Source organism: Callorhinchus milii, unplaced genomic scaffold (genome assembly GCF_018977255.1).
Source record: "Callorhinchus milii isolate IMCB2004 unplaced genomic scaffold, IMCB_Cmil_1.0 Scaffold1, whole genome shotgun sequence".
Lineage (NCBI taxonomy): Eukaryota > Metazoa > Chordata > Chondrichthyes > Chimaeriformes > Callorhinchidae > Callorhinchus > Callorhinchus milii.
In genome coordinates, this window is record NW_024704742.1 from 70,477,765 (window position 1) to 70,490,449 (window position 12,685).

Consider the following 12,685-nt stretch of genomic DNA (forward strand, 5'->3'; position numbering starts at 1 on the left):
TGGCTGATCTGTACCTCAACTCCAATCAGTCGACTTTGGTCCATATCTCTTGATATCCAGTCAGGATAGGAACCTCGGTGTCTTGTTCGACCCTCAACTGTCTTTTCTCCCCCACATTCAAGCCATGACCTGCTCTGCCTTCCCTCACCTCCGTAACATCCCCCGACTCTGCCACTACCTCACCCCTCAGGCCACTGAAACTCTTGTTCATGCCTTCATCACCTCCAGGCTCGACTATGCAAGTGCCTTGCTTGTTGGGCTTCCCAACTCCTCCATCCACAGGCTGCAGATAATCCAGAACTCTGCAGCCCGTGTCCTCTCCCGCACCAAACTCCGTGATCCCATCTCCCCCACTCTCCCCCAACTCCACTGGCTCCCTATCCTTCAGAGGATCCAGTTCAAGATCCTGGTCCTCACATACAAAGCCCTCCATGGCCTCGCCCCACCCTAACTCTCCGACCTCCTAACCCCCTACCAACCAGCCCGCTCGCTCCTCTCAGCCGGCTCCGGCCTGCTCCACGTCCCCCGACCCACCCGCCCCACCATTGGTGGGAGAGCCTTCAGCCACTCTGCCTCCAACCTCTGGAATTCCATCCCCCAGTCACTCCGCCTCTCCCCCTCCTTAGCCTCCTTCAAGTCCTGCCTCAAGACCCTCCTCTTCGACCATGCCATCGGCCACCCCCTTCCCCTCCCCTCCCTTACCCCCCCAACCCCAGCTCGGGTCTGAAATGCTGTACACTGTCCAGCGCCTTGGGACGTCCTCCCAATGTGAAAGGTGCTATACAAATGTAATCTTGTTGATGTTGATATCCTGACCTAACAAAAATTAATCCACCTCTAGAAAATTTGACTGGCAAGAGGGAGTGAGGGGGTAGGGGATCGAGGAGGGTAGAGGGGAATGAGGGAGTGGGTAGAGCGAAGGGGGCAGGGGAATGAGGGGAGAGGAGAGCGGGGGAGGGGAGCGAGCGGGGGAGGGTAACGAGTGGGGGAGGGGAGCGAGCGGGGGAGGGGAGCGAGGGGGGAGGGGAGGGAGTGGGGGAGGGGAGAGCGAGTGGTAGGGAGTGGGAGGGGAGAAGCAGTTTAATCAGTGTGGGAGGTATTCCCTGTCTACTGTGAACGCTGACAGGTTGCCCTGTGCCCGTATACGAAAGGAAGATTAGAGCTAATCGGAATGACAGCATTTTTCTCTTTGTTATTAAGCATGTAGATACTTATAGAAAGACCCGACCAGCACCAGATTTTTTTGCTGATCTATTGAAGCTGTTCATTAGCTTCAAGGCATCTCTCTCTCTCTCTTTCTCTCTCTCTGACTTTTGTTTTCCCTCTCTCTCTTGCTCTCTTTCTCTAATTCATTCCCCCTCTCTTGCTTTCTACGTTTCATTCTTTCTCTTGCTCTCTCTTATTCGGTCTCTCTCTCGCCGTCTTTCTAACACTTTCTCTCTCCTCCTTTCTCTTTCTCACTCTCACACTCTCTCTTGCCATTGCTCTCCTCTCTCTCTCTCTTGCATTCTGTCTCTCTCTCACCATCTTTTTCGCGCTCTCTCTCTCGTTCTTTCTCTCTCCTGCGATCTCTCACTGTTTCTCGCGTTCTGTCACTCTCCTGCCACCTCTATCTCGCCATCTTTTTATTGCTGTCTCTCACTCTTTTGCTCTCTCTCTTTCTCATTCTCCCTGTCATTCTTTTCCTGTAGCTAAGTGGTTAGAGCACTCTCCTCGCAAGCGAGAGACCTGGTTCAATTCCCGGGCAGGGTGAAAATTTGGGCAAGATTCCTTACTCCAACGCCTCTGTTTACCTAGCAGTAAGCAGGAACCCGGTTGTTGGTCGAGTGGTGGATCTCTTTCCCGGGGTAATTATCCCTTCAATAAAATAATAATAATAATTTGGTCACTCAATCCACGGCTGTTTGCGTTTTGCCCACAAAATATAGTCAATTCATTTTATAGTATATTCTGTGAAGTGCTTTGAGACATAGGAGCATAGGAACATGAGTAGGCCATTCAGCCCTTCGAGCCTGTTCCGCTTCAATTAGATCGTGGCTGATCTGTACCGCAACTAATCCTGTCAAATTGTTTTGAAGGAATTATTAGCCCCGGAAAAGCAATCCGCCAATTGACTAAACAACCAGGTTTTTACTTACTGTAAACACAGGCATGTGGAGTAAGGAAACTTGCCCAACTTTTCACCTTGCCCGGGAAACAAACCCATGTCTCTCGCATGTAAGGCGAGATATCTCAAAGACGTGCTAAGGCGTTATATCAAATGCAAGGATTATTATTATTATTATTATTATGAAGTTCCAGATAGCAGGTGGCTGAAAGCTTGCCCAGATGCAGCAGATAGAGAGGGAGCGTGGAGAAGGCCAGTGACAAGGGAACAGCTGGGTTGATATGGGTGAAGGAGAGGAACAAATTGCATGCTGTGATCTCTAGCAAGGACCAAGGGTTATTAGAGAGAGATAGTGAATGAGGCTGACAGAGACAGATATGGCCAGGGACTGATGGTGGATATCAGTGTAGGCTTGTCAGAGCGAGGGTCAGGGGACCTCTAGAGAGGTTTCACCAGGACAAGCTCAGCCTGTCAGTGAAACACTGCGAGACGAGGGCTCATTTATCTGGAGTGTAAAGTGGAACACACGTCATGGGGGCATAGTCGCTATCACACTCTGTGTTGATTTATGGAGAGGGAGAGAAAGAGCGAGAGAAGAAATGGGACACAATCATTCTCACTCTATCCCACTCTCTCTCACTTACTCTTGCGAGTTATTGTTGTTGCTGTGTTTCTCTCTCTCTCACTCTCTTTCACTCTGTCTATCCCTCTCTCATTCACTTACACATTTTATCTCTCTGACTCTCTCACTCTGTCTATCCCGCTCTCACTCTATTACACACTCTGTCTCTTTCCCTCTCTTTCTCTCTCTAATTTTCACCCACAAAATATAGTCAACTCGCTTTACAGTATTTGTGTGAAGTGCTTTGAGACATCTCAATGACGTGATAAGGCACTATATCAAATGCAAGGATTATTATTATTATAACCCCATCTGGCCTGGTCTCACTCTCTTACATTCTCTCACATTGTCTTACACTCTCACTCTTTCTTGTAGTGTCATCTTGTAGGGCTCGTGGCTAGGTGCCAATGGAACTTCAGGCTTCAGCGGATAATTCCTGCCATCTCTTTTGAGGTTTTCCACCAGTTTTCTTGCCCGGACTGACCTCCCCATTGTTTCCGGTAGGACTTCCTGATGGAGACCTTCATCATGTTTAAGGATCTGATCGGGAAGAATGTGTACCCTGTGGACTGGCTGGTGATGAGCATGGTGCAGAACAGGTCAGTCACTGAGCTCTCCCCTTCCTTCATACTGATTTCTCTGTATTTATTCGGTGCCAAGCCTTCAGTCACTGTACAAAAATAATCCTTACATTGTGTGTCAGCCTGGCTCAGGCAGTAGATTTCTCACCCCTGAATCAGAAGGCTGTTGGTTCAAGCTTCCACATTGGTCCTTTACGGTCTAGGCTGACACTCCAGTGCAGTGCTGGGGGTGTGATGCATTGTCGGAGACTTCACATGAGACGTTAGACTGAGGTCCTGTCTGTTTGTTCAGGTGGATGTTAAACTTCTTATGGCACTTTCGGAAAAGAGAAGTTTCTTTCTCCCAGTGTCCTGACCAACAGTACTCCAGATAAAATTGGTCATTCACTTCAAGACTATGTGTGGGATATCACTGTGTGCAAAATGGCTGCCACGTTTACACATAAAATACACAGTCATTGCACTTTACAGGATATCTCTCCTCTTTTCGAATAGTAATGAAAGAACAAGGTTATGGGATTGAGTCCCATGTGGGACCAGGAGCCCATATGTCTACACTGACAGTGTAATCCAGTGCTGGACTGGGTTGTATTGTCGGCAATGCCTTACTTTGGCTGAGATGTTGAACCAGATGAGATATTAAGGTCTCATCTGCCCAGGGCACTATTCTAAAACAGAATGCAGTTTCCCTCTCTCGCTGTCCTGGCTGACAATCCCCTGAAAATTGGTAACTCACTCCATGGCTGTTTGTGGGACGTTGCTGTGCGCAAACTGGCTGCCACGCTCACCCACAAAATACACAGTCACTACACTTTACAGCATAACCCGTGAAGATGGTTTGAGGCATATCAAATGCAAGTATAGTAGATGACGAATTTGTCACTAACGCTATGGTTGTTTGCGGGCCCTTGCTGCGAGCAAAATGGCCGCCGTGTTCTTCGAGCAATCAAAACGGTGAAAAGCTTTGAGACGCTGTTTTTCTCCTTTTCTGGTCTCTTAACAAGGAAAGCTCGGCTTTGAGCACACTGTCTGCAGAGAAGGATGAGGAAAAAAAAACACACTCAATATCTTGTCAAGAGACAGTCTGCCTGGGAGCGTAAAATAATTATAATATTAATATACAGGTGTCAAGTCAACAATGGGTATTAATCCTAGATCCTAGATTGTGTCAGCCCCATCAAAGTGCTGCGATTATATGTGTGATGGGGAACCGTGTGCCGGCACAATAAATCTCAGTGGGGTTTCTCTCTTTTCTCGCTCCACACGCTGTGTTTATTAATTATATGGCACAGTGTATGACGCATTAGCCAAATGCTAATATTTGGTTAAAAGGGAATGAGTGATGGGGTCTCCCTCCTCCCCCCCAGGCCAAGCTGGCACTGAGGGTAGCCGGAGGAGGACGTGGGCAATTCTCTGTATTTGAAAAGATTTTGGCTCTCTCTGTCTCTGCCTCTCTCTCTGTCTCTCCCTCTATCTGTCTGTGTCTCTCCTTCTGTCTCTACCTCTGTTAGTCTGACTGTTTCTCTGTTTGTCTCGCCCCCTGTATATCTGTCTCTCTCTCTCTCTCTCTCTCTCTCTGTCTATCTCCTTCTGTTTGTTTCTCTGTCTCTCACTCTGACATCCTCTCCCTCTGTGACCTCGGCTCTCTCTGCCTCCTTGTCTGGCTGGACCTCTCTGCCCCATTCAACACAGTCGACCACTGCTTCACCTCCCCCATCCACCTTACATAGAATTACATAGAATGTACAGCACAGAAACAGACCATTCGGCCCATCTGGTATATGCCGGTGTTTATGCTCCACATGAGCCTCCTCCTGCCCTTCCTCAACTAAGCCTATCAGCATAACCTACTAGTCCCTTCTCCCTCATGTACTTATCTAGCTTCCCCTTAAATGCATCCATGTTATTCGCTTCAACTACTCCTTGTGATAGCAAGTTCCACATCCGCACCACTCTCTGAATAAAGAAGTTTCTTCTAACTTCCCTATTTGATTTATTGGTGACTATTTTATATTGGACACTGGTTTTGGTCCCCCCACAAGTGGAAACATCTACTTTATGTCTACCCTATCAAAGCCATTCATAATTTGAAACACCTTAGTAGAACCGCAATTGTATGGTTCGAGTCTTACTTAACAAACTGCCAGCAAAGTCTTGGCGATGTTATCCGCAGTTGTGGGGTCAACTTCCACAAGTATGTGGATGACACCCAAATCTACTTTTCCTCCAGCTGCGACTCCCAGTCCGCTGATGTACTTTCAGCTTGTTTGATGGACATCATGGCCTGGATGAGCGCATTTCCTGCAGCTGAATGTCAGCAGGACGGAAGCCATACTTATTGTCTCCCATCAACGTCTTCTCTCCTGCAGGTCTGAACTCCTCAACCTCTCTGGGCTCTTCCTTGCCGAACCCATGCGCAATTTAGGTGTCAGGTTCGATCCCCAGCTTTCCTTTCTACCGCACATCTTTATCTCTGAGTCAGAAGGTTGTGGGTTCAAGCCCCATGTTGGGACATCGAGCTCACAGTCTAGGCTAGCGCTCCAATACAGTGCTACATCTTTGGAAGTGCCATCCTTCAGATAATACCTTAAAACAAGGTCCCGTGTTTGCCCTGTTCGGGTGGACGTTAAAGATCCTGTGTCATTATTTGAAAAGAGAAGGGAGTTTTTCTATCTCTCTCTCTCTCTCTCTCACAGTTTCCTGCTTGACAATCCCCCAAATAATCTGTTTCACCCACAAAATTTACAGTCAAATTCACTTTTCAGTGTATTCTGTGAAGTGCTTTGAGATGTCTGGAAGGTGTGATAAGGCGCTATATCAAATACCATGATTATTATTGTAGATCAAATTGATCCTTCACTCCATGGCTGTTTGTGGGACATTGCCATGCTCAATTTGACTGCTGCAGTCCCTTACAAAACACACGGTCACAAGACTTTACAGTAGCTTCCTGTGACGTGCTTTGAGACGTTTAAATGACGTGATAAGGTGCTGTATCAAATGCAAGGATTATTTTAATACCTCCCTCATTGGGAGGGTGTTTGAAAGTGCTTCACAAGATTTTACTGCAAATGCTGTGATCGAATGTTTATTGAGTCCTTTGAATGAGACGTTAAACCGAGCTCCCCAAGATCCTGCGCCTGTTCAGTTTGATGGTAAAGATCCTGCGAGGTTGTTGGAAAAGAGAAGGGAGGTCCTCTCTCCCAATGTCTTGGGTAACAATCCCCCAAATAATATCAGTCGTTCACTTCATGGCTGTTTGTGGTACATTGCTGTGCACATGTTGGTTGCCGGGTTCTCCTGCAATATAAACAGTCACTACACTTTACAGTGAATCCTACTTGGAGAGATTCTCTTGACATAGAAGGCGCTGTATCAAATTGATACTATTGTTAGAGAGAGAGTGAGGGAGAGAATAAGAGAGAAAGAGCGAGTGGTGTACATTGAGTCACTGTCTCGGTGATATATTCCATTTAAAATATAATTAGGTGAAGATTTAGCAGTAGTTAACATACGAGAGAGATAATGAGGACATATTTAATGGGTGACTGTATTCCTTTGTGATTCAGTTCAGCTGCAGGCAGTTCAAAGTGCTCCCTAGCTGGAAAACCATAGAGAATTCTGAAATCACCCTGACTCCACAGTGAGAAATTCTCTAATGTAGAGGATTCTTAATCAACCTTCATCCTGCTAACTCTCGCTCTCTTCTTCGCTTATTATCTTCCTCGTCTTTTCTCTTTTCCACTCCCTCTCTTTCTCTCATTCTTTTCTAACTCTCCTGTCTTCTCTATCTCACTCTCTCCTGAATTCACTCTCTCTCTCTCTCTCGCTCTCTCTCATTCTCTTACTCTCATTTGTTCTCATGCACTCAATCGCTGTCTTTTGCTCCCTGTCTCACTCTCTGGAAAATTTTCATGTGTAGATACAATACAAGAAACAAAATTACATTTACACAGCGCCTTTCACGTCTAGAGAATGTCCTAAGGTGCTGGACAGTCAGAGATTTGGACACGAGCTAGAGGGGGGAGGGGTGTGTGTGGACGGGTGTTGGGTTCAGGGAGGGTAGAGGATTGGGAGGGTACAATTTGACCTTATGGTCAAAGATGCAGTCAAAGAGGAGGGTCTTGAGACATGCCTTGCAGGAGACAAGGAAGGGAGTGAGGTGAAGGGAATGTTGGATGTAGTTCCAAAGGGTGGAGGCAGAGAGGCTGAAGGCTCGACCGCCAATGGTGGGATTGTGGGATAGGCCGGGCTAGGGTCATGGAGCAGGCCAGAGCTGTGGGACACTGCTGTGCGCAATTGACTGCCCTGTTTTGCCGACAAATATACAGTCAATTCACTTTACAGCATATTCTGTGAAGCGCTTTGAGACGTCTAGAAGATGTGAAAAGCACTGTATCAAATGCAAGGATTATTAAGCGGACAGGTTGATATGGGGTCATCATGTCATAGGAAAGTGCTGTGGAGGGTCTTGAAGGCGAGGACATGCCTACGTGGAACTCTCAGTCTCGTTTGGATACTGTCAAGTACAGTAATGGGTTTCTGCGTGTGTCAGACACCCAGCTGATCATGGTGATGGGTTTCCACGTATGTCAGACAAAAAAACATTAGTGAGGCTGCTTTCTAAGCTGAATCTTGCTGTGAGACTTCCAGAGCCCAGGACATACGGAAGCAATGTCTCTTTAGCTCATGAAGACAAGGTTACCAAGCTTTATAAGCCTGTGCCTTTTCCCAGACATAATTATCTAGTGAAAAATTATCAAACGCAAATAATAAAATATGCATTCAGAGCTGTATCTGCGTTACCCCTTGGGCCAATTTACAAAGCAGATTTGCCAGTCTTTCACCAGGTAATGGCAAACATATTAATAGGGATAAATGGGTTCAGGCCAAAGGCCCTGGACTGCAGTAAACTCCTTCATGACTCTTTCGTGCTACATACTTTATTCTGCTGCAAAGATTGATTTATTGTTTAAAAGCGGCCCTTAATTTCATTTTCATTTCCAATTCCCGGCATTTAATCGCTGTGACAAAGAGGCACTCATGAAATACTCCAGTCTGCTCTTTCCAAATATTTAATCTTCAATTTTACTTCATTCTCTTTTTCCTTCTCTCTTTTTCACTCCATCTTTCTCTTTCTCACTCTATCTCTGTCTCTCTCTCTCTTTCTTTCACTTTATCTCTCCCTCTTATTCTCTCTCTTTTTCTCTCTCTCACGTTCACTCTTTTTTTCTCTCACTCACTCTTTGTCTCATTGTCTTTCACTTTATCTTTTTCACTCCCTCTCTCTCTTTGCAAGGACACATCTGTCTTGTAACTATATCCAACTGTTCTCTGTCATACTTCACTGCAGGGTTCCAATTATGAATAATAATAAAAATAATCTTTGAAACAGCGCCTTATCACATTGTGAAAGCCCTTCACAGGAAAGTGCAGGGTTTGTGAATTTTGTAGATGAACACAGCAGCCAATTATGTGCACAGCAATGTCCTACAAACAGCCATGAAGTGAGTGACCAATGTTATCTGGGGGATTGTTGGCCAGGACACCGAGAGAGAGAAACTCCCTTCTCTTTTTAAATAGCACCACGGGATCTTTAACGTCCATCTGAACAGGCACAGACGGGGCCTCAGAAACTCTTAAGCAGAGTGATGGGTTTCCCAATGTTTTGGACACCCAGCCGATCAAAAAAAAATTATTTTATTATTGCTATTATTAATGGTTACAGAAAAGCAAGAAAATGTACCAGGCTCAGTGGGTGCCGAGGTGCTCCAGTGTCACAAGGAAGGATCGTAGACATTCACAGCACAGAAGGAGGCCATTCAGCCCATTGAGCCCTCTTCAACCGTACCTTCACCTCCCCTCTCAACTCTCTACCCCCTCCTCGCACCCTCCCTTCCCTCCCCCTGACCATTTAACCCCCTTCTCGGGTCCTGACCCAACTGTCCAGCGCCTTGGGACGTCCTCCCGACGTGAAAGGCACTCTATAAATGCAATCTTGTTGTGTATTTTGTGGGTGAAACGCAACAGACAGTTTGCACACAGCAGTGTCCCACAAACAGCCACGGACTAAGTGACCAATTTATTTGGGGCGATTGTTGGCCAGGACACAGAGAGAGAGAAACTCCCTGTCGACACCTCCGACAATGCAACACCCCCCAGCACCACATTGGAGAGTCAGCTTAGACGATGTGATTCCACGTCCTGACGTGGGGCTTGAACCCACAACCATTTGACTCGGAGACGAGTCAAACTGCTGCTGCCCTATTCCCACATCCCTTCAAGCGTTTATCCTTCATAAACCCGCCTACTTCCCTCTCGAACCCCGCAATGCACTCTGCCTCTACCACCAGGCCATCTCGGTGGAAGGTGAAATCCTTGAGTGTTGGTGTTCAAGCGAGTTGCCTTATTGACGGAAAAAAGGATGAATTGGCATCTTTGTAATGTCATCTCATTATGTTATTGTTTTAATGATTGCCCGCGCTGGAGTTAACTCATGTGAGGGGATGGTAATGAGTTGCAATGGAGTGTTTTGTGCCGACACAGCGAGTCTGTATCTGCCGACATGGTTCTCTCAATGACGGGAGACCTGACACCCATCCTTCATTTTCTTTGTTGTTTTTTTAAGAGTTTACAGTCTTTTATGCATGGAGGCCACTTGCAAATGAGCAACTTGCACCACGGGGAGGGCCCAATAACATAGAGAGTGGGAGAGAAAGAGAGAGGGAGAGAGAGAAAGCAGGAAGGAGAGAGCGAGAGAATGTGGGAGAGAGAGAGAAAAAAGGGGAGAGGGAAAAGAAAGCACGAAAGAAAGAAAGAAAGTCACCCAGCGAGCACAGTGTAAATCAAATGCTACAAAATGGCCGACTTCCGGGTTGCCGGGCCTCTGGTGCCTTGTCCTGTGTGCAGATCGTGTCAGCCTGGCTCTGTTGGCGTGTGAGTCACACACCCATACTCACCGTGAGTCAAGCAGAAGGCATCAATAATATAATAACATAAGAATAAGAATAATCCTTGCATTTGACATCGTGCCTTATCGCAGCCATGGAGTGAGTGACCAATTTTATTTGTTTCAAATAGCGCCACGGGATTTTTAACAACCACAAATTACATTTGTATAAGCCTTTCACATGAGGAGGACGTCCCAAGGCGCCTTTTACATCAGGAGGATGCCCCCGAACAGCACCTCTGACAATGCCACACATCCCCAGCACTGCAATGGAATGTCATTTTAGACTCTGTAATTTCAAGTCCCAACATGCCCTGACTTGAGATATGAACTCACAACCTCAGAGGCGAGAGCATTACCACTGAGCCAGGTTGACATACATATTATGTATGAACGATATCCTCTGAAAGGCTCTGAGAGCCAGGCATCCACATTTATCTGTGTTTGAAAGAGACGGACGAGTATTGGTAGCAATATTGACAGAGGCGACTGCCGATCATTGTGGCTATTATCCCTCTGGGACTGCGACAGTTCCACGCTTGGTGGAAGGAGAAAGAAAAGAAAACGTTAAATAATTATGAGCGTCAGATTGATGGCCTGCACTTTCATTTCATTTCCTTTCACTTACCCACAAAATATACAGTCAATTCACTTTACAGTATATTCTGTGAAGCACTTTGAAACGTCTCGAAAATGTAATAAGGCACTGTATCAAATGCAAGGAATTTTATTATTATTATTTGCCTCAGAACTTCACTCTCTCACTCCGCGGAAAATCAGAGAAGCCATGAACCCACTGGGATGGCACAAACACAGTGTCAGGTCTGAGTCTGACTCAGTATTCACTCTCTCCCTCTCGCCTCCACGACAGAGCCTTTGGGGTTTCAAGCCCCTGCGTTAGAGGACTTTGTCAATAACAATATTAATCCTTGTGCCTGATGCAGGACTTTGACATCAGGAGCATGTCTCAAAGTGCTTGACAGGATATATTATAAAGTGTAGTGGCTGTGTGTTTTGTAGATTAACAACAACAACAACAAGATTTCATTTATAGAGTGCCTTTCACGTCGGGAGGACGTCCCAAGGCGCTGGACAATTGAGTTGGGACCTGAGCAGGGGGTAAATGGTCAGGGTGAGGGGAGGGAAGGGAGGGAGCGAGGAGGGGGGCACAGCATCTATTCAGAAGATTGTGGGTTCAAGCCGCACATCGGGACTTTGAACTGATAGTCTAGGCTGACGCCCCAGTGCAGTGCTGGGGGGAGCGCCGCATTGTCAGAGATGTCATCCTACAGAGGAGATGTTAAACCGAGCTCCCGTCTGGGCGTTATATACCTCGTGGAACTACTTGAAAATAGTACGGAGTTTCTATCCCGATATCACGGCCAACAACCCCCCCAGATAAAATGGGTCACTCACTTCACAGTTGTTTCCCCACAGTTGTCAGCATGTCCTCCCGACGTTGAAAAGCGCTTTACAAATGTAATTTTGTTGTTGTTGTTGTTTGTGGGACATTGCTGTAAGCAAGTTGGCTGTCGTGTTCGCCCAGCAAACACACAGTCACTGCACTTTACAGTAAATCCTGGGAAGCATTGCGAGATGTCTCAGTGACGTGATAAGGTGCTGTATCAAATGCAAGGATTATTATTGTTATAGAAATATTACAACACAAACGAAGGCTGTTCGAATCACCTTGCTTGTTTTGGCTATCTGAAGGATCTATCCGAACTGTCCATTGAGCCCCACTCCCCTGCCTTTCTCCCTTCACACCCTTCCCCTCCCACACCGTTTCACTGTTTTACTATTTCTCTTCATCTCCCTCTATCTTGCTGCAGATGAAGGAGCCCTGGTGTGTCTCTGTTCTGACTACACGGTGCTGCCACACTCAATGTTCTTTCTTGTTAAGTAGCACACTGCTGATCGATCAGAACACTCTCGGGGGAGGCTGCTCCCAGGAGCTGTCAGTTACACACAAGCTCTGTTAGCTACCTGCCTGCTCCACTGTCCATCCTGTGTTAGCTTCAGAGTCACACGCTGTTACTGCACATTTAACCCAATGTGTCTCTGCTGGTGCTCACTCCCCCACTGGAGCTCTCTACTGTAATCCCATTCCCTGCTCTCTCCCCATCGTGTCTGTGTTGGTGCTCACTCCCCACTGGAGCTCTCTACTCTAATCCCATTCCCTGCTCTCTCCCCATCATGTCTGTGCTGGTGCTCGCTCCCCCACTGAAGCTCTCTACTGTAATCCCATTCACCTGCTCTTTCCTACAACACCTGCTATTTTTTGCAGGAGGTTGATATTTTGTTCACCAGGTATTTTGTCAAGCCATTTTTGAATAGCATTATTAACAGTCCCAGTTTTTACTGATTATTATGGGAACTATGTTTGTTTCATGCTGCCGCATATGTCAGCATTCGATTTGTAGCTC

The 12,685-nt window shown here is 46.6% G+C and overlaps 1 protein-coding gene across 1 annotated transcript in view; it reads left to right on the plus strand.

Annotated features, from left to right (window-relative positions):
* LOC103188103 (dedicator of cytokinesis protein 2) overlaps window positions 1-12,685 on the plus strand; it is a 222,482-nt gene that overhangs the window by 157,847 nt on the left and 51,950 nt on the right. The window contains exon 29 of the mRNA XM_042343812.1: window positions 3,234-3,328. Coding sequence (XP_042199746.1) covers window positions 3,234-3,328 — 95 coding nt within the window. The remainder of the gene's footprint in view (window positions 1-3,233; window positions 3,329-12,685) is intronic.